This window comes from Erpetoichthys calabaricus, chromosome 1, assembly GCF_900747795.2.
Source record: "Erpetoichthys calabaricus chromosome 1, fErpCal1.3, whole genome shotgun sequence".
Lineage (NCBI taxonomy): Eukaryota > Metazoa > Chordata > Cladistia > Polypteriformes > Polypteridae > Erpetoichthys > Erpetoichthys calabaricus.
The window spans coordinates 251,984,319-252,006,812 of record NC_041394.2 but is presented as its reverse complement, the minus strand read 5'-3'; the positions used below and the strand labels follow the sequence as shown (position 1 = coordinate 252,006,812).

Below are 22,494 nucleotides of genomic sequence, written 5' to 3'. Positions count from 1 at the left end.
CTTTCTACCCATTTATTCAGTTCAGGGTCATGGGGATTCAGTTCCGTAGATTAATATAAAATTATAATATATTTTATAATTTATACAGGCCTGTAAACAAATACTTATGTAATAGAATATTACTGACTCAAATTCCACCATTTAAATCAGTAACAACCAATTAAAGCAGTAATTGTTTAAATTAAAATAACTAAATCCAATAGTCATCTTTCCACTGTCTATATTTTTTAATGACTTCATCATAAAATATATTGTTTATTTAATGAAGTACATATTACACTTTATATTTTGTTTACATGTATATTGAACAGTATCAACCTGTACTAAAGCTACTTTCAAAAGCAATACTTACTTCATCTTTCTTCTCCTTTCCTCTCCGAACTTGCTCCTCAATAAATTTTGCACTTCTTTCTTCATCATCAAGGTCCTGTTTTTTTCGCTTTTCCAGCTCTTCTTGCCTTCGTATTGTCTCTGGGTCCCTGTCAATATACTGTATATACCAGCCTTTAGGTGTTTCATCTACCTTGCATTGACCTAAAATTGAACAAAGAACAATAACACTTAACCAGGGTAAGAATACTAAAACTTGCTCTCTGCCATACTAAAGCAGTAAACTTTGACGTTCTACACCAGCTGCAGGTTTACTTAAGAATGGTTTTACCTTTACATCTTCAGACATCTGAAGAAAGCTAAAATTCTCCACATGAGAGTCGAAGTCAACATAGATTATGGATACACAGCTCACCTTCTTGTTTAGGAAATGTATAACACACACTGCCTTAAAGGGCAAACAGTATTAAAATTCTCAGTCACCTTACACAGTTACTTTTCACAATGACACAAAGATGAATGTCTCTGGTTTATACTTTATAAATATACAAGTTACCATTTCAGGTAACTTCAGGATGACCACATCCTCCGGAAGGGAATCCCACGGAAACGGGAACAAGTCTGTTCCAATTTCGCATTGTTGGCTTCGCATCTTTTGAGACTCTGCTGGGAGTTCCCACCGGGGTACGGTACACTGTAACGTAGGGTGCCAAAAACTATGGTAGAAATTTTCTCTAGCAGGACAATTCAGTAATCAGGCAGGAGAAAAGCTGATCATTGTATCTTTTAATTACTCCTTGACAAGATGCCTTAGAGAGCAGTCTGTTACAGAATGGTCAGAATGATCAGAGAAACAAAGGATAGAGGTTCCTTTTATAAACTGTTGAATTTACATAAAGTGTCAATCAATACATACACTTACTCTGGTTGGTTTGTTGGTTTACACACAAATGACTTATATAAAATAAAAATCTATTATATTATATTCTGGTTCTTCTTATACCTTTTGAGATGAGCTACCACCCTTCAAATTTCTATGCATATAAAAATTGCCCATTCTGGTTGCTTGTAGGACATCTGCTGATTTCTTAGTCAACTTTCAGTACATTGTTGTTCACTTGACCTTTACCTGGTTTACAGCTATGCCTGCAAAAGTTTCTGACATTTATTAATCCTTAATTTCTTTAAGATGAAAGCTATGATACCCTAAAATTATTCTTCCACATGTACTACTGTCACTAGACTGTGGTAGATATGTAAGCAAGAATTTAATTGTAGCATGTACACATGGCTAACTTGAACTAATGTTTTTAGGCATGAATTAAATTACTGTCCACAGTATTATTGATAACCTCAACACAAACTCTTTCTGCAAATTGTATGGCTTATTAGTGGGAGGGGATGGGCGATGGTCCAACTTCAATTTAGTGTTGTGCATAGCAAGCTGGTAGCCAAAACCTTGGCCCAGAGAGATTCTTTCAATATTTTCGTAGTAAAAGAATGGTCAAGGAGGAGGTGAAGAGTATTAGAAAAATTAAAAGTGAGCTCGACAGTGAAATAGCAATGGTTTGAATTTGTGCTTTATTGAAGTTCATACATGAAGAAGTCGATAACCTCACAAAAGTAACAGGGACAACAAAAGAGATAGTTTGTGATTTGGAAATTGCATAAGGAAAAATACTGATTAAATTAAATAGGCTAAAATCTAACAAATCACTAAGATCTGAAAATATTTATCCTTGAGTGCTTAAGGAAGTGAGTACAGATATAAACCCATGAGACACATTTTTCAAATATCTTTGCACACTGAGAAAATGCATAAAGACTGGACACTAGCAAATATTATCCTGTTGCATAAAAAGGGCAGTTGAGTTGAGTTAAGTAACTATAGGCCAATAAGCTTAATTTTGTTTACTACTGGAAAATGTTTACCTCCAGAAAAACAAGTTGAAAAAAATAATTATTATGTGTTAACAGAAACATGTAAATACCTAAACATCAACATAAATATGATGAGGAGGTACATATGATAGTTATCTTGATTTTCAGAAGGCTTTAGATAAAGTACCACTTAAAAGTTTAGGGATCCAGAAATTGGGAAATTCAGGGTGAAGTGTATAGTTAAGTACAAAACTGGCTCAGACGCAAGAAGCAAAGGACAAAGGTATGGGGAACTTTTGCAGAATTGGGTGATTTTAAAAGTGATGTCCTTCAGGGCCCAGTGTTGGGGCTGCTGCTATTTCAATACACACAAACTATCAGGACAAGAATATAATAGTGAAACTGGTTAATTTTGCATAAGATACCAAACTAGATGGAAGGAGTCATAATAATAATAATACATTTTATTTATATAGTGCCTTTCCTATGCTCAAAGCCCTTTACAGAGTCTTAGAAAACAACAGCAGGGTATATGTAACATTGGATGCAAATGTAATGCAGAATTGGCTAAATTGCTACAGAAGGACTTGAATAGCATACAGGCTTGGGAAGAATTTTGACAAATGAAATTTAATGTAAGATGGGATCTAGGAGTCATAGTGGGCTCATCATTATCTTCATCCAGAAAGTGTACAGAAGTAATTGAGTAAGCTGATAGGCTATATATCAGAACATTGCAAGCCAAGGGGGGTTATGTTTAAATTATATAGCGCACTAGTGAGGCCACACCTGGAGTGCTGTGAACAGTTTGGTTTTCTGATTACAAAAAAGAAATATCAGGGCTAGAGAAAGTCCAGAGAAGAGCAACTAAGCTGATTCTAGGAATAAACAGTGTGAGCCATGAGGAGAGACCGACGGACTTGAACCTTTTCATTTTAAGCAAATGGAGTTTAAGATGTGACATTATTGAAATATTTAAAATTATGAAAGGAATTAGTAGAGTGGAATGCAGTTGCTGCCTTAAAATAAATTCTTCCAACAAGATCATGGGGCCACTATTGGAATTGTATTAAGGGCAGACTTCACACAAATAACCTTAGACATATGGAATAAACTACTGAGCAGTGTGGTGAAGAGTAGGACTTTAAAGTCCTACAAATCTTGACTTAATGTTATTCTGGACCATTTAGGTGAATAGGATGGATGAGCTTATTGGGCTGAACGGCCTTTTCTCATCACAACTGTCCTAATGTTCTTCCTTCTTTTATGTTCCCACCCAGAATGGATCCTGCCATTACTACAAGACCTAAAGTCACCAAAAGGTGGCATCTCCATTACACTGACATAGCCTTATACTTTGTCATTTTCAAAATATTTCTTAATAGATTAGGCCTATCTACTGCTGTGAACAACAGTCCCAAACTCCACTGGCCTCACTTCTCAGAAACACTGCAAAATGTTTAACTCACATAAAAAGCTAAGGGTGGGTAAGAATAACCAAATAGTTTATATCAGTTTTCAATAACTACTTTATAATCATGCAAAACTATATATATAGTATACTATAAAATATATACATATTATATATAGAATCCAATGTCTGACTGTCTGTATGCTTTTCACGAGAGAATAATTAATGGATTTAGATTGGGTTTTTTTTCTAGAATTTGCTTGAACATTCCGGTTGATTTTGCGACTTCTCTCACCCTGCTAAGAATAATAGTTTGCTTGCAGAAGCGATATACAGTAATCCCTCACCTATCGCGGGGGTTATGTTCCAGAGCCCCCCCGCGATAGGTGAAATCCGCGAAGTAGCGACCTATATTTATTTTATTATTTATACATATTTTAAGGCTTTATAAACCCTTCCCACACTCTTATAAACCTTTCTCACTCTCTTGTTAACCTTTCCCACACTCTTATAAACACTTCCTATGCTCTTAAACACTTTCTACATTCTTAAACACCTCAGACCAACACTGCACACTGCAATCAGACGTCAATGTGTCTGCACTCGCTTTGTGAAGGGGGGCAGCTGAACTCACGCTGAGCAGAAATGGACTTTGTGCTGCTTCTGCCAAAATGCCTGCTTGTCGCTCTGCTCGAGGAGTGTGTGTGTGTGTGTGAGAGCTGAACGCACCTTCGCTCAAACCCCCCCTCCCCTGAAGCGCAGTAGGCTCCTGCCACTTCACATTGTCAAGGGGGTGGGGAGCTAAATGAACGCTAAGGAGAAGTGGACTTTGTGCTGGGTTTGTGCTGCTTGTCGCTCTGCGTGTCAATAATTTAAAAGCCTGTACAATCAGGCTTTTAGGTGTACATCACCAATTTTCCTGTCTCACTGTCTTGTCTTGCGTGAAGTTAAAATGTTTTATAATAGTGAGATGTTACTCATATCCTTAGCCCGACATCCACATATCATATGTGTTAACAAAGTGTGTTTTATAAGTTTACATGTGTTTAAAGCATGTGGGATGGGTATTTTAAGGCTTAAACTAAAAAAATGTTTATTTATATGATCTTTCTATATCACGGATTTTCTCCTGTTGCTGATGGGTCTGGAACATAACTTCCGCGATAGGCGGGCAATCACTTGTATTTAAAAATCCGCGAAGTTGTGAATCCGCGAAAAGTGAACCGCGAAGTAGCGAGGGATTACTGTATTCATGCTAATCTGAGACAGGGGCTGTGGGCTGAGGGGAGGGGGAAGTGTGACGTCAGGAGTGGGGAGTCGGTCTACCTCTGTGTTTTGGAGTATAAACTGCCTCTCTGCTTAGCTAGTGATACTTTTTTGTTTATTGATTTTTAAAGTTTGTCTTGTTTCACTACTATGTGGGAAGAGCCGCGGGGAACGGCTAGTTCGTATATAAGAATAAATCATTTGCAATGGGACACGGCTACATATCAAATTGGGTTTATTCATATTTCACCTCTCTTGTTATTTTTGTTAATCTTTAACTATTTTCCATTTACTTGTGTCAGTTTTGTTAATTAATCTATCATCATGAACTGTCACTTTAAATGAGCATCCATTCCTTAGATTCTGTGGGTAGTACCCGGAGAGGTGGGTCACAAATTCACCATTCCTGAGACCCTATCTCTGGCTATTTAAGTCCATGAAAAGAGGGCCTCGGGCAGTGGTGCACTGAAGTTGTTTGGAGTTCCACGAGTAAAGTGTTTTTATTTAGATATTTAATGGTTTTATGACATTTGTTCTGCTGTGACTTTGGGTTATTGTTTACAGATTATTTTTCTGGACTTGTTTGCATTGACATGCCTTTAACACTAGAATTACCAGAGCCTACGAAAAAACTCGTAAATCCGTCCCACCTTAAATCGCGTCTTAAATCCGTTTGCACCTCTCCGCCAGCATCCTTTGTCATCTAAATGTGCTGATAAAGCTACTAGCAGCCAGCTATTCCATCCCCCCACCGACTTAGAATGAACTTCTCTCCTAGCTCAAGCCTTGCCTTGATTTGATTACCTGGGATTGAAGTGGAGTTTTACAGTGGAAATAATTCTAGCGTTATTTGGAATACACGCATTTCATGTGTGTTCCATTTCTATAGTTGGCTGTGCAAACACATTTTTAAAACAGAAACGTTTTTCATATTCTAATAGTAAATGACAAAATGTAGGCATAAACTATATAACGTATGAAGCCTGAAGTCCATATATCAAAGAAACACTTTCACAAAAGGTACAAATAAAAGAACACGTGCGCCTTCATGCAAAAAAAAAAAAAAAAAAAAAGCCGTGTTAGCATGCCACATTGACTTTCTTACAACCGCCGTGGTGGCGTAATGGTATCAGCCCCTGACTGGGAATCAGAGGGTGGCGAGTTCGATTCCGCACGGCTCCACTTCGAAAAATTAACTGCTCTTATTCTTACAATTTTAGAATAACAATATAAATTTGATTTCAGTCTGTAACAGGCGGTGTAACTTATGGTACTGGTAAAGGTTAGCTTTTTTTTTTTTTTTTTTCAATTCACTTTTCATTCTCGCAGTCACATTCAGAATCAATCCATACAACCCCATCTGACACAGCTGGTTTCACATAAATAAAAGTGCACTTTTATTCAAGACTATAACTGAAGAATAAAGAAAGCAAGTTACAGTTGGTGGTTGATACAACAGCTTGCGTGGTGCAATGTTAAGAACTGCTGATTTCCGATCCGTGCTATATAAAATCATCACATTCAAATATTAACAGTTCCCACACACCCAAGGTCCGCCATTCCTACATTTACAACATGTGTACTTGTTGCAGTGTACACACCTCTCTGTGCTATGGTTCCTATTACAGTGAATGAGCACCTGACACTGTACTTTCTTCCCTTGGGGAAGCTGAGGTCTTAGAACGGAAGTTTGTTGACGCTGTATCATCTTTTCTTTTTCCATCGCCTTTTCCTGTAAGAAGCGACGACGAAGTTCCTCTGCAAGGTGAGCCATGAACACTCTTCTTTTCTCAGCGGACCCCGTGCATGCCTTATACAGTACGTGTGCGTTCATCGCTGCTAGGTCAAGGATGTTGTACAACACAGCAACCGGCCACCTGCGTGTTCCTGTGCGCACTGAACAAGCACGCGCCGTCTGGTCCATGATGTCAACGCCACGCTGGGGAAAAAAGAAAGACAAATATATGTGACATTTTGAAGAAATCATTTTATCACCAGAAGAGCACCAGAATACTTCGTCACACTAATATTTTTTTCATTAGCATACCTTCATGTGGTTGTAGTCTGTGACCGTGTTTGGTTTTTTTTTTTTTTATCTTGCCCAATGTCCACATCATGGTGCATTGTGCTGAGAATGCAGACAGACTTCATCTTTTTGGGCACATACACTGTCAGCATGGCACTGGGAGATCTAAACACCAGCGTGGAGAATTGTTCGTGTACTGAACTGACTTTAGCTGCAGGTGGAAGTTCCCGTCGCACTTTATTCATGGTGCCAAGCAGAGCTGTATTGCGGTGCAGCAGTCTATTAGCCAGCGAAAGTGACGTGAAGAAGTTGTCTGTTGTTACGGTTCTGCCTTTTTGGATTGCGGCAGATTTGGAGACAAAGTACATGTGCAATGCCACTCCTTATTTAGGAAAAGATCCCAGTCGTCCCACGGGAGAAAGACTTTCCGAGTCTGTGGTCATAAAGCTTATGGAGCCATTTCTGGACAAAGGCAGAACCGTAACAACAGACAACTTCTTCACGTCACTTTCGCTGGCTAATAGACTGCTGCACCGCAATACAGCTCTGCTTGGCACCATGAATAAAGTGCGACGGGAACTTCCACCTGCAGCTAAAGTCAGTTCAGTACACGAACAATTCTCCACGCTGGTGTTTAGATCTCCCAGTGCCATGCTGACAGTGTATGTGCCCAAAAAGATGAAGTCTGTCTGCATTCTCAGCACAATGCACCATGATGTGGACATTGGGCAAGATAAAAAAAAAAAAAACCAAACACGGTCACAGACTACAACCACATGAAGGTATGCTAATGAAAAAAATATTAGTGTGACGAAGTATTCTGGTGCTCTTCTGGTGATAAAATGATTTCTTCAAAATGTCACATATATTTGTCTTTCTTTTTTCCCCAGCGTGGCGTTGACATCATGGACCAGACGGCGCGTGCTTGTTCAGTGCGCACAGGAACACGCAGGTGGCCGGTTGCTGTGTTGTACAACATCCTTGACCTAGCAGCGATGAACGCACACGTACTGTATAAGGCATGCACGGGGTCCGCTGAGAAAAGAAGAGTGTTCATGGCTCACCTTGCAGAGGAACTTCGTCGTCGCTTCTTACAGGAAAAGGCGATGGAAAAAGAAAAGATGATACAGCGTCAACAAACTTCCGTTCTAAGACCACAGCTTCCCCCAGGGAAGAAAGTACAGTGTCAGGTGCTCATTCACTGTAATAGGAACCATAGCACAGAGAGGTGTGTACACTGCAACAAGTACACATGTTGTAAATGTAGGAATGGCGGACCTTGGGTGTGTGGGAACTGTTAATATTTGAATGTGATGATTTTATATAGCACGGATCGGAAATCAGCAGTTCTTAACATTGCACCACGCAAGCTGTTGTATCAACCACCAACTGTAACTTGCTTTCTTTATTCTTCGGTTATAGTCTTGAATAAAAGTGCACTTTTATTTATGTGAAACCAGCTGTGTCAGATGGGGTTGTATGGATTGATTCTGAATGTGACTGCGAGAATGAAAAGTGAATTAAAAAAAAAAAAAAAAAAAAGCTAACCTTTACCAGTACCATAAGTTACACCGCCTGTTACAGACTGAAATCAAATTTATATTGTTATTCTAAAATTGTAAGAATAAGAGCAGTTAATTTTTCGAAGTGGAGCCGTGCGGAATCGAACTCGCCACCCTCTGATTCCCAGTCAGGGGCTGATACCATTACGCCACCACGGCGGTTGTAAGAAAGTCAATGTGGCATGCTAACACGGCTTTTTTTTTTTTTTTTTTTTGCATGAAGGCGCACGTGTTCTTTTATTTGTACCTTTTGTGAAAGTGTTTCTTTGATATATGGACTTCAGGCTTCATACGTTATATAGTTTATGCCTACATTTTGTCATTTACTATTAGAATATGAAAAACGTTTCTGTTTTAAAAATGTGTTTGCACAGCCAACTATAGAAATGGAACACACATGAAATGCGTGTATTCCAAATAACGCTAGAATTATTTCCACTGTAAAACTCCACTTCAATCCCAGGTAATCAAATCAAGGCAAAGCTTGAGCTAGGAGAGAAGTTCATTCTAAGTCGGTGGGGGGATGGAATAGCTGGCTGCTAGTAGCTTTATCAGCACATTTAGATGACAAAGGATTCTGGCGGAGAGGTGCAAACGGATTTAAGACGCGATTTAAGGTGGGACGGATTTACGAGTTTTTTCGTAGGCTCTGGTAATTCTAGTGTTAAGGCAACTCCTTTTTCAATCTTATGAGCATTTTATAAATACTGTTCCTTTATGAATAAATATTCTCATTTGATAAATACTGTGGTGGGTTGGCACCCTGCCTGGGATTGGTTCCTGCCTTGTGCCCTGTGTTGGCTGGGATTGGCTCCAGCAGACCCCCGTGACCCTGTGTTCGGATTCAGCGGGTTGGAAAATGGATGGATTTGATAAATAATCTGTACTATGAATCATCTCTTCAAGCTAGATGTTTCAGTTTCTACCTCTTGTGAGGCATTTTTGATATTTTGGAACTTTAAAAGGCATTACAGCCAGTTTACCCATTTTGGGTCTATGAAGCCTCAGCTAGTAATTGGGGACTGGCTGGGTTGGGAAGAGCGTCTTCTGTGCTGGCACTTTTGAAGGCCTCACACCAATTTTGTCATGTTTCTGACTCCAATTCACAAGAGACACAAATTTAATTTGAATCAAATATACAGTGCATCCGGGAAATTATTCACAGCGCATCAATTTTTCCACATTTTGTTATGTTAGAGCCTTATTCCAAAATGGATTAAATTCATTTTTTTCCTCAGAATTCTACACACAACACCCCATAATGACAACATGAAAAAAGTTTACTTGAGGTTTTTGCAAATTTATTAAAAATAAAAAAACTGAGAAATCACATGTACATAAGTATTCACAGACTTTGCTCAATACTTTGTCGATGCACCTTTGGCAGCAATTACAGCCTCAAGTCTTCTTGAATATGATGCCACAAGCATGGCACACCTATCCTTGGCCAGTTTCGCCCATTCCTCTTTGCAGCACTTCTCAAGCTCCATCAGGTTGGATGGGAAGCATTGGTGCACAGCCATTTTAAGATCTCTCCAGAGATGTTCAATCGGATTCAAGTCTGGGCTCTGGCTGGGCCACTCAAGGACATTCACGGAGTTGTCCTGAAGCCACTCCTTTGATATCTTGGCTGTGTGCTTAGGGTCATTGTCCTGCTGAAAGATGAACCGTCGCCCCAGTCTGAGGTCAAGAGCGCTCTGGAGCAGGTTTTCATCCAGGATGTCTCTGTACATTGCTGCAGTCATCTTTCCCTTTATCCTGACTAGTCTCCCAGTTCCTGCCGCTGAAAAACATTCCCACAGCATGATGCTGCCACCACCATGCTTCACTGTAGGGATGGTATTGTCCTGGTGATGAGCGGTGCCTGGTTTCCTCCAAACATGGCATTCACACCAAAGAGTTCAATCTTTGTCTCATCAGACCAGAGAATTTTCTTTCTCATGGTCTGAGAGTCCTTCAGGTGCCTTTTGGCAAACTCCAGGCGGGCTGCCATGTGCCTTTTATTAAGGAGTGGCTTCCGTCTGGCCATTCTACCATACAGGCCTGATTGGTGGATTGCTGCAGAGATGGTTGTCCTTCTGGAAGGTTCTCCTCTCTCCACAAAGGACCTCTGGAGCTTTGACAGAGTGACCATCGGGTTCTTGGTTACCTCCCTGACTAAGGCCCTTCTCCCCCGATCGCTCAGTTTAGTTGGCCGGCCAGCTCTAGGAAGAGTCCTGGTGGTTTCGAACTTCTTCCACTTACGGATGATGGAGGCCACTGTGCTCATTGGGACCTTCAAAGCAGCAGAAATTTTTCTGTAACCTTCCCCAGATTTGTACCTCGAGACAATCCTGTCTTGGAAGTCTGCAGACAATTCCTTTGACTTCATGCTTGGTTTGTGCTCTGACATGAACTCTCAACTGTGGGACCTTATATAGACAGGTGTGTGCCTTTCCAAATCATGTCCAATCAACTGAATTTACCACAGGTGGACTCTAATTAAGCTGCAGAAACATCTCAAGGATGATCAGGGGAAACAGGATGCACCTGAGCTCAATTTTGAGCTTCATGGCAAAGGCTGTGAATACTTATGTACATGTGCTTTCTCAATTTTTTTATTTTTAATACATTTGCAAAAATCTCAAGTAAACTTTTTTCACGTTGTCATTATGGAGTGTTGTGTGTAGAATTCTGAGGAAAAAAATGAATTTAATCCATTTTGGAATAAGGCTGTAACATAACATAACATAACATTGAAAGCTTGAAAACTGCCTTGGATTAAAAGAAAGAAACCTGCGTGTTCCAAGTCTGAAACTGGACTGAGACGGAAGAAAACAACGACAACCTGAAAAGACTTGACAGGTACTTTTAATCTTTGTCTTTGATTGGAGTAGGAGATATTTGAGAATTGCTAGTACTCCTTGTGAGACTGTATAAATTATAAAGGAGCTTAAATACCTTAAAAGGAAAACCTATCCTGATGTAAGATTGTCATGGCACCTGAATCCGGAAGCCAGAGGATTGGCTGTCTGAGTGGTGCGAGTGGAAGTCGCGATGAATATGACGTCACAAAGGACCATCTCCAAGACGACAGAAAGCCGTTCAATTCAGTGACAACTAACCTTCAGTTGGAAATAGACTACAGATAAAATCAATTATCTATTCTGATGAAGGTCGTAAAGGATTTACAACAAAATGAATTTGGCTATAAAACTACAGAATTAATTATCAAGAATAGGTTCTTTAACCTGAGAATGGAATACAAAAGGTTAAGCGACGAACGTTTATCCTTCTAGAGTAACGAAGATACACAGAAAATGATACAAAAGGATTTTAATGCTAAAATGAAAACTTTTCGTACATTTTCGGGAAATACAATGGAATGGGTTATGGAAGCATGTCAAAATAAAAACCTCAACCAGCAACCTGACTTTTCCGCTAACCAATTCAGGGATTACAGAATGAAAGATGCAGTTAATGTCTCCCAAATCTTTGCAAAAACTAAAAGTCGTGCAAGTACAGTGGCTACTTCAGTAAAGGACTCCCAAGTTTCTGCAAAAACTGAAAGTCATGCAATTTCAGCAGCTGCTTCAGTTACTGCCCTCAGATCTCAAGAGGCAGCACATGCTGTGCTGTTGGCTAAAGCACAGAACCAAAAAAGGCAACAGGCTCTAGATATTGAAGAAGCACAGTATAAAGCACAGCTGAAAGCTAAAAGAGATCAATTGGCTTTGGAAGAAGCTATCGCAGAATCCGATGCAAAACTGAGGGCTCTTAAAGGACGCAATCACAGTTCAGGTAAACCAAATCCTTATAATGTTCCTCAGAAACCAGATGTGAAAAATGTAAAGCCACATGGTACATGCATTTGTAACTTTCCCTGTAAAAATGAAAGTAAAAACAATCCTCAGCAACCACTTTATGATCAACAAAATAAAGCTGCAAAGATCGAAAGTAAAGAAGAAAGTAGTCCAGGACTTGTCGATCAAGTGAACTTTCTGGAGGAACAGACAATATCTGCTTTGGATCCCATGTACGGCTTAGCTCTACAAAGCCATACCTTCAAGAAGGAAAAGGACAGGACTGATCAAGGGAAGTACCCTTCGAAAGGCGTCCCGAGCAGTTTTATTCCTACAAACTTTTCTGCTGCTGATGAAAAAGGGGATACAGACACCTCAGTCAAAAAGGCGGAGACGGCTGGACGTACAAGCGGTAAGCTCTGTCTTTTTTGCAATTCAGAAACTAACTTATGAAAGTAAAATTGACTTTTTGAAATCTAAGGGCTTATGCTTTAAGTGCCTTAAATAAGAACGTTCGTCTTAGTAAAGACGGTGAAGAAAAAATTAAATGCCAAATATGCTCTCATTTATATCCAGTCATTCTGCATATGAATAAGGAAAAAAGCACTGACAATAAAGCCACACCTCCATATTTCTGTGGAACCACTAGAGACTACTACCGGGGCTGGTAAAGTGTGTGTCTTAGCTGGGACTCCAGCTAAAGTTAAGTCTGTAACAAGTGAAAAATGTGTAGAAACATATGCTCTAAAAGACTCTGGCAGCTCAGCTACATTTTACACAGAAAGTTTGCAAGAGCAGTTACCGTATTTTTTGCACCATAAGACGCACCTGACCATTAGACGCACCTAGGTTTAGAGGAGGAAAACAAGAAAAAAAATATTCTGAACCAAATGGTGCACTAATATGTTTAATAAAATATAGCAGAATAATATTTCAACCATGTAAATTCAACAGCGGTATTAAGAAACATCATCATTGTCATTAACAAATAAGGAGAGACTTTAAGGTTCAAGCATTCTTCTAGTTTTATGGAAACCCCAAGAACTCCTCATCGCTAGTGTCAGAATTTATTAAGCTCAGTTGCTCACAATCACTTTGCAGCATCACGTACCTATCATCACGCGACATAACCTGTCCAAAGCCACCAGGGGACAAAGCACGTTTGGACCAATGCTCCCTGAAGTTATATCGCCAGTCTAGTCCCATCTATATTTATAATGCCACAAAGCCCTTCATCTCGTGTTTTGTTGTGGGTTTCCAGTTTGAAAAATGAGAATGCGGTGCAAGCACAGCCCTCGATTCAAAAAATTGCTCTGCATACCTGTTTGTCTCGTCTGACAGTAGCTGAAAGGCAGCTTCAGGAAAGAACAGCCTGAAGTAGTCCAGCGGCTGGTAATCTATCGAGTCCAGAGTCCAACTCAGTGATAATGCGCTTCGCTCCCTCATGAGATATAGACGCTATCTTGCCTTTGTTTATATTTGTTTAGATTTCGCAACTCATGCACACGCAAGGATTAGATGCCGAGTCAATGAGTCTAACATTCCTCCAAGCACAGAGGGAATGCCTGTAACGTAACAGTGAGTTTTGTCGCCCTCTAGCCCTGGATGTCGACTTTTGTCAGGTATTACAAAATCACATCATGGTCTGTGATGCAATATTCGCACCATAAGACGCACAGACATTTCCAACCTTCTTTTGGGGAAAAAAAAGTGCGTCTTATGGTGCGAAAAATACGGTAAATCTTTCTCGAAGAAAGTCTTACATTTACATCAGCACTGTAGAAAGGAACAAAGTAAATAGACAGAAATTAGTGAAGTGTACAGTTTTAACTGAGTTACAAGTCTGTGGGATAGAGGAAAACACATTTTTTGACTTACCAGAAGTGTACACATTGAACCTTATACTTGCAAATAAGGAGAACATTCTTACACAAGAAGGTAATGAAAAGATTATGAAATGGCCTTATCTAAAAGACGTGCATCTCCCCAGATAAATATCGAACAAAGCAATAATATTGTTATTACCAGGGGTGCGGAAATCAGGGGTGGGGAAATCCAACGCCCGACTCGTCCGACACGGGTAAATTGACCGTCGGACAAGCGTGTTTTTCTGTTTCAGTTGTCCGCGGACAAGTGCAATTTTCTGGAGAAAAATATATGTGCTGTGCAGGGCACATTTTACCACTACTTTCACATTTTAAACATTTGGGTACGTACTTTGTGCGGAAACAGTCTACATAGGCATGTTCTTCATGTCTCAAATTGGTCTTCAATATTGTTTACAAAATGACGGCTGATTTTTCAAAGGGGAAGCACTCTTACGGTCTTAGATAAGTATTTTACCCTAATATGTACACGCTTGGAGATGCGGTCATTTTTTTCATACCGACATTACGATGTAATCTGATGATTTTTCATTATAATCAATAACTTTTATATATTACCAGTAACGGCGTACTGCACGATAACATGCAGTGAATAAATACACTTGACTTGAGCATTCCTAGTTTTCATCCTCTTTCTCTGTACGTTTAGCATTCATTTGCTCAGAGGTTGATGCGCTTGCTGCTTCCTGAGCAGCTCTTCTTTTCTCCACCGTAGCGGCCCGCTGCTTCTCTTCTTTTGTTGGCATCTTTTTGCGTTAAAACTGATTAAGTTAGTTTTTGTGTTGCAATTACTTAGTACGTTTTCTTTAATTTTTCACTTAAACTGGCACTTAAGTCTTCAGTCTGCCTCAAGAATGATTAGCGAAGGTGGTGGGGAAAGAGAACGGCTCCCTTACGCATGCGCCGCCTTGCGGCGCACTGCCGAGAGTTGACTCAACAATAAAATAAAATAAAAATAAAGAGTAATACAAATCATCACCCTGAAAGCGGATAGTAGACGTCACGTAGTATACTGTATGTGTACCAAATTTCAAGTTAAAAGGTGAAATGGCTTGCGAGCTACAGGTGATTTAAAATCCTGGACAGACAAATGAACAGCCACGGTAGCGTATTATAGAAGAAGATTGATAAAATTCATTGTTTCTACATAAAAATGCAGTCATTTTACTTACAATACAATTGTTTTCACCACATAACAAAGCTTGTTAGGCAGTTAATCTTTCCTGAAATTTGCGATTTCGTGTAGGTTATGATATATTGAGGAGTTAAGAAATTTATTGCGTGACAACATCAATTTTGATGAGCTGTCAATAGATCGTTTTTGATTAGCGAATATTTCATATAAAACAAGTTGGTTTCACGCTGTCAGTTTATTAAGAATAAAGAAGAAAACATTCTAACGGTCTCCAAAGGTTATGAAATATCTATAAAAATCTTCACTGTAACTGTAGTATGTGAAACAGAACTAGTGTAGCTATAATGAAGGCATTGTTTATTAGTGAGTTAAAATGATAAGGGAATCTTTTATAAAATGTTCTAGAGCAAGATGGCAAAATACTACCCCCTGAAAGAACGTTTTTCAGTTTTAAAATGGAAGGCAGTTTTGGTATCAATAAAAGAGATCATAAAAAATAAACTATTTTTCACTTTTGTTATTTGTTTATGGACAAGTGAATTTAACTGGCGGACAAGTGGATTTTCTAAGTTTACTTGTCCGTGGACAAGTAAAAAAAAAAGTGATTTCCACACCCCTGGAAATCCAATGACCAACTCAGGTAAATTGATCGTCGGACAAGTGTGTTTTTCTGGTTTCAGTTGTCCGCGAACAAGTGCAATTTTCTGGAGAAAAAAGAATTATATGTGCTGTGCAGGGCACATTTTTACCACTATTTTAAATTTTAAACATTTGGGTACATACTTTGTGCGGAAACAGTCTACTTAGGCATGTTCTTCATGTGTCAAATTGGTCTTCAATATTGTTCACAAAATGACGGCTGATTTTTCAAAGGGGAAGCACTCTTACGGTCTTACATAAGTATTTTACCCTACTATTTACATGCTTGGAGATGCGGTCATTTTTTTCATGCCGACATTACAATGTAATCTGGTGATTTTTCATTATAATCGATAACTTTTATATATTACCAGTAACGGCGTACTGCGCAATAATGTAAAGTGAATACACTTGACTTCAGCATTCCTAGTTTTCATACTCTTTCTCCGTCTCTGTTTAGCATTCGTTTGCTCAGAGGTTGATGTGCTTGCTGCTTCCTGAGCAGCTCTTCTTTTCTCCACCCTAGCAGCCCGCTGCTTCTCTTCTATCGTTGGCATCTTTTTGCGTTAAAACTGATTAAGTTAGTTTTTGTGTTGCAATTACTTAGTACATTTTCTTTAATTTTTCACTTAAACTGGCACTTAAGTCTTCAGTCTGCCTCAAGAATGATTAGTGAAGGTGGTGGGGAATGAGAACGGCGCCCATACACATGCGCTGCCCTGCTGCGCGGTGCCGGGAATTGATTCAACAATAAAATAAAATAAAAATAAAAAGAGTAATATAAATCATCACCCCGAAAGCTGATAGTAGACATCACGTAGTATATGTGTACCAAATTTCAAGTCAATAGGTGAAATGGTTTGCGAGCTACAGGTGATTTAAAATCCTGGACAAACGAACAACCACGGTAGCATATTATATAAGAAGATTGATAAAATTCATTGTTTCTACATAAAAATGCGGTCATTTTACTTACAATGCAAATGTTTTCACCACATAACAAAGCTTGTTAGGCAGTTAATCTTTCCTGAAATTTGCGATTTCACATAGGTTGTGATATATTGAGGAGTGAAGAAATTTATTGCGTGACAACATCAATTTTGATAAGCTCTCTACCGATCGTTTTTGATTAGAGAATTTTTCATATAAAACAAGTTGGTTTCGCACTGTCAGTTTATTAAAAATAAAGAAGAGAACATTCTAACGGTTTCCTAGTGTTATGAAATATCTATAAAAATCTTCACTTAGATGCGATTATTTTTTCGTCTTGTGAGAGATTATTCTCCAATATGAATTTAGTAAAGAGTTCTCTAAGAAACCGCCTGACTCAGGAAAACCTTCAAAACCAGATGCGCATTGTTGTTGATAGCAAACTTTTAGAAGAGTTTGACCCACTACCAGCTGTGGAATTCTGGCTGTCATCTGGCAACAGGCACATCACTAATAAAAAACCTGAAAAGTCATCAGCATCCACTTCTGCAGGACCATCAATCCAGGAACCATGCAGTTCAGCTCAAGCAGAAATGAACAGCATTCAGCCCATGCTGTCTGAGATGGTAAAGATTCTTGGGGGAGAAGATGTTGCAAGACAAAAGCTGAAGAACATGGCAGAAAATGAATCAGGACAGTGTTCTGTTATGTAACTGTAATATGTGAAACAGAACTAGTGTAGCTATAATGAAGGCATTGTTTATTAGTGAGTTAAAATGATAAGGGAATCTTTTATATAATGTTCTAGAGCTAGGTGGCAAAATACTACTACCTGAAAGAACTTTTTTCAGTTTTAAAATGGAAGGCAGTTTTGGTATCAATAAAAGAGATCAGAAAAAATAAACTATTTTTCACTTGTTATTTGTTTCTGGGCAAGTAAATTTAACTGGTGGACAAGTGGATTTTCTAAGTTTACTTGTCCATGGACAAGTAGAAAAAAATTTGATTTCCACACCCCAGATTACAATTCTATTATTAATATTATTGTGATTAGGTACAAATGCCCGTAAAGTCATGGAGCCATGGCAAATCATACATAGTGAAGGTGAAGGACCTTACACTGTGAAGACAATTCTTGGATGGATTGTTATTGGCTTGATAAAGGGGACAGACAAGGAAAGACTGCAAAGTTATTCAGTCAATCATGTGACAATAATAGAGGTAGAACAAACGTTACTCCAGCAATACAATGCAGACTTTCCAGAGCACAGCTGTGAGGAGAAGAAGGAAATGTCACAGGAGGACATGAAGTTCATGCGCATAGCTTCAGATACTGCCAGGCTAGTGGATGGACATTATTGCATTAATCTGCCTTTTAAAGATGAGACACTTAAAGTGACAAATAATCGTTGCATTGCGGAACAACGTACAATGGAAAAAATGGATGGACGATTTGCAGCTACTTGTGGATTACAATGTAATCAGGTGCATTAAACTGCCTGGATTTGGTCACATAATGTCTGCACAAATGCATCATTTTAGAGATGCTTCAGAAAACGGGTATGGCACTGTTTCCTACCTCTTCCTAACTAATACAGAACATAAGAGACATTGTTCATTTATAATGGGGAAATCAAGAGTGGCATCACTAAAATCTGTCACTATACCAAGGTTAGAACTTACAACAGCAGTGGTAGCAGTCAAAATGGACAAAATGTTAAAACAAGAACTACAAATCCCCCTACAAGAGTCCATCTTTTGGACTGACAGCACCACTGTACTAAGATACATTGCAAATGAAAGTGCACGCTACAAAACTTTTGTTGCCAACAGAATCACATTGATAAGAGAGCACTCACAACCCTCGCAATGGAGGTATGTCGCATCTGCACAAAATCCTGCGGATCAGGCATCAAGAGGATCAACAATAGAAAGCTTCATCAAAAGTAAGACTTGGATACAAAGCCCAAACTTCCTGCTACAGCCAGAACAAAAATGGCCTAAGAGACCGGATGAAGTGGACCTGTCTATTAGCGATGATCCGGAAATCAAAAGGTGTGTAGTAAATTTTGCAAGTGTAGAAGAAAAATATGAACCAGTAAAAAGACTTGTGGAGTACTACTCAGAATGGTTCAATTTAAAGAAAGCAGTAGCATGGTTCTTTAGGTTCAAAGAAGTGCTACTGTATCTGAAAGATGAGAGAAAGGCAATTCAATATACAGTCAATCAATCTGGACATAGAAAGATAAACACTATTCACAAAATATATTAAGGAATACAAATCAACAATGAGGCTGAAGCCACTGTCTTTAAATGACTTGTCTAAAGCAGAAGACGAACTTATTTGCCTCAGTCAACTACAAGCTTACCCAGAGGAGGTTAAAGCCTTGCACAAAAATCAGCATGTAAAGAAAGGTAGTAAAATCAACAAACTAGACCCAGTCCTGCAAAAAGGAATTTTGAGAGTTGGAGGAAGACTCAGCAAATCTGCTAAGCCAGAAGAAGCAAAACACCCTGCAATCATTCAGAAGAAATCACATATTGCTACTCTCATTATGCAACAAGTTCATAAAGAAATTGGACATTGTGGGCATAATTATAAGATGCTACACCCTGTAACTCCTGGGTAAAGGATCAAGTCATCAAGACAATGCCATATGCAAAAGGGGCAGTCAGAAGAGTTTGTGTGCAGACCAAGACCAGCACACTGAACAGACCTGTGAACAAACTGTGCCTGATCCAGGAAGCAGCAAATGATCGAAATGATTCATCTTTCTTTTTTGCATGCTTAATGTTAATTGTGTTTTACAGTAGAGTTTAAAGTTTAAGTTTCTTAAGTTTGGTTTAAGTTCATTAAAGTAGAGAAAGGCTCTTACTACAGTCATGGCCGAAATTATCAGCACCCCTGGAATTTTCCCAGAAAATGCACCATTTCTCCCAGAAAATTGTTGCAATTACAAATGTTTTGGTATACACGTTTATTTCCTTTATGTGCATTGGAACAACACAAAAAACAGAGAAAAAAAAAAGCCAAATCTGACATAATTTCACACAAAACTCAAAAACCAGGCTGAAAACAAAATTATTGGCACCCTCAACTTAATATTTGGTTGCACGCCCTTTGGAAAAAAATAACTGAAATCAAGCGCTTCCTATAACCATGAACAAGCTTGTTACACCTTTCAACTGGAATTTCCGACCACTCTTCTTTTGCAAACTGCTCAAGGTCTCCCAGATTTGAAGGGCGCCTTCTCCCAACAGCAATTTTGAGATCCCTCCATAAGTGTTCAATCGGATTTAGATCCGGACTCATTGCTGGCCACTTCAGAACTCTCAAGCGCTTTGTTTTCAACCATTTCTGGGTGCTTTTAGAGGTATGTTTGGGGTCATTGTCCTGCTGGAATGCCCATGATCTCTGACGCAGACCCAGCTTTCTGACACTGGGCCCTACATTGCACCCCAATATCTTTTGGTAGTCTTCAGATTTCATGATGCCTTGCACACAGTCAAGGCATCCAGTGCCAGAGGCAGCAAAACATCCCCAAAACATCTTAGAACATCCACCATGTTTGACTGTAGGTACTGTGTTCTTTTCTTTGTAGGCCTCATTCCGTTTTCTGTAAAAAGTAGAATGATGAGCTTTACCAAAAAGCTCTACCTTGGTCTCATCTGTTCACAAGACGTTGTACATTTTGGCAAACTCCAGTCTGGCTTTTTTATGTTTCTGTGTCAGCAGTGGGGTCCTCCTGGCTCTCCTGCCATAGCATTTCATTTCGTTCAGATGTCGATGGATAGTTTGAGCTGACACTGTTGCACCCTGAGTCTGCAGAACAGCTTGAATATGTTTTGAAGTTGATTGGGGTTGTTTATCCACCATTCGGACTATCCTTCGTTGCAGTCTTTTATCAATTTTTCTCTTCCATCCACGTCCAGGGAGATTAGCTACAGTGCCGTGTGTTGTGAACTTCTTGATTATGTTGCGCACAGTGGACAAAGGAACATGAAGATCTCTGGAGATGGACTTGTAACCTTGAGATTGTTGATATTTTTCCACAATCTTTGTTCTCAAGTCCTCAGACAATTCTCTGCTCTTCTTTCTGTTCTCCATGCTTAGTGTGGCACACTCACACACACAACAGAAAGGTTGAGTCAGCTTTTCTCCATTTTAACTGGCTTCAGGTGTGATTTCTATATTGCCAGCACCTGTTTCTTGCCACAGGTGAGTTCAAACGAGCATCATATGCTTGAAATAAAACAATTTACCCACAATTTTGAAAAGGTGCCAATAATTTATTCGGCCCATTTTTGGAGTTCTGTGTGACATGATGTCAGATTTGGCTTTTTTTCTGTTTTTTTGTGTTGTTCCAATGCACATAAAGGAAATAAACATGTGTATACCAAAACATTTGTAATTGCAACAATTTTCTGGGAGAAATGGTGCATTTTCTGGGAAAATTCCAGGGGTGCTGAAAATTTCGGCCATGATTGTAAAGTAATGTTAAAGTAATTGATTTCTGCCCTAGCATAAACAATTAGGGTCCAGATGTGTAAGAGCCATTTCCTAGTTACATAAGATTCATAAATGTTTTACTAAATGACAATGCATAAGCTGTGAGATATTCCTATAACCCCCATAAGTAGAATTGAATTGGTATATTCTAGCCATTTCTAACAGCTCTGACTAAACATTATTCTCAGTTAGTGAACAGCCTTGCCATGTATAAGGAGTAGAGGGCACATGGTTTTAAACCATGCCTACGTGCATTTTGAGTGTGTGAAGTAACATGTAAGACCAAAGCACTTAATTTAAGTCCTGCGCCATACGTTTAAAGCGTATAGAAGAAGAAGCTAAGAATCTTTAAGTATAGAAGAAGAAGTTAAGAACTTTTAAGTACAGAAATAACTTTCTCAAGAAAAGCTAAGTTTAGAGAAGATATATTTTTCCTTTTTTTTGCCTTTTATTCTACGTGTGTAACAACTATTTTTCTTTATTCTTGTGTGGATTATTTGCTTTTAATTTTCACTAAATATTTTTAAAACAAACTTTTGGACTGAGAGATTTCTTTCGGCACATGTTTTACCCGTGCTTGAACTTGCCTTATACTTCTGCAGCTACAGGGACAGTTTTTTTTTTTTCCTGTGCTGTTCTTTTAAGGGCAACAGTATTCAGCACCAAGGCTTCTTCACTCCCTCAATTTTTAAACTGTTGCCGTGTAGGGGGCTGCTATAGCATGTTACTTTATTTTATTACGTGTGATTTAATAATTTTACTTTATTACATTTACTATATAATGTAAGGTGCTATAACTTTTCAAGGCTCAATTGTATAAAAAGTGCCAGAGCTCGTCCACATGCTCCTACTCATCCAGCTGTGCTTCAGAGCATGAATTTCATATATTAACACTGATTTGCAGCCCAACAAAAGCATGTCTCACAGAACAGCTTATTGACATGGTTGTCTTTCTTGCAAAAAAAATAAAATAAACAGAAGTTACAAAGGCGTTTAAATTTATTTTCAGAAAAATGCAGAGTGCACTGATGACATTTATGCAAAGCCTTTGAATGTGTTAGTGGTACATTTGTGTATTACTTGTCTGAACTGTTACAAAAATAAAACATTAATGTTCTTTTAAATTTAATGTTTGT

The 22,494-nt window shown here is 38.9% G+C and overlaps 1 protein-coding gene across 1 annotated transcript in view; it reads right to left on the bottom strand.

Moving 5' to 3' along the window:
- Window positions 1-22,494, bottom strand: part of kin (Kin17 DNA and RNA binding protein) — a 77,613-nt gene that overhangs the window by 13,984 nt on the left and 41,135 nt on the right. The window contains exon 5 of the mRNA XM_028813999.2: window positions 353-534. Coding sequence (XP_028669832.1) covers window positions 353-534 — 182 coding nt within the window. The remainder of the gene's footprint in view (window positions 1-352; window positions 535-22,494) is intronic.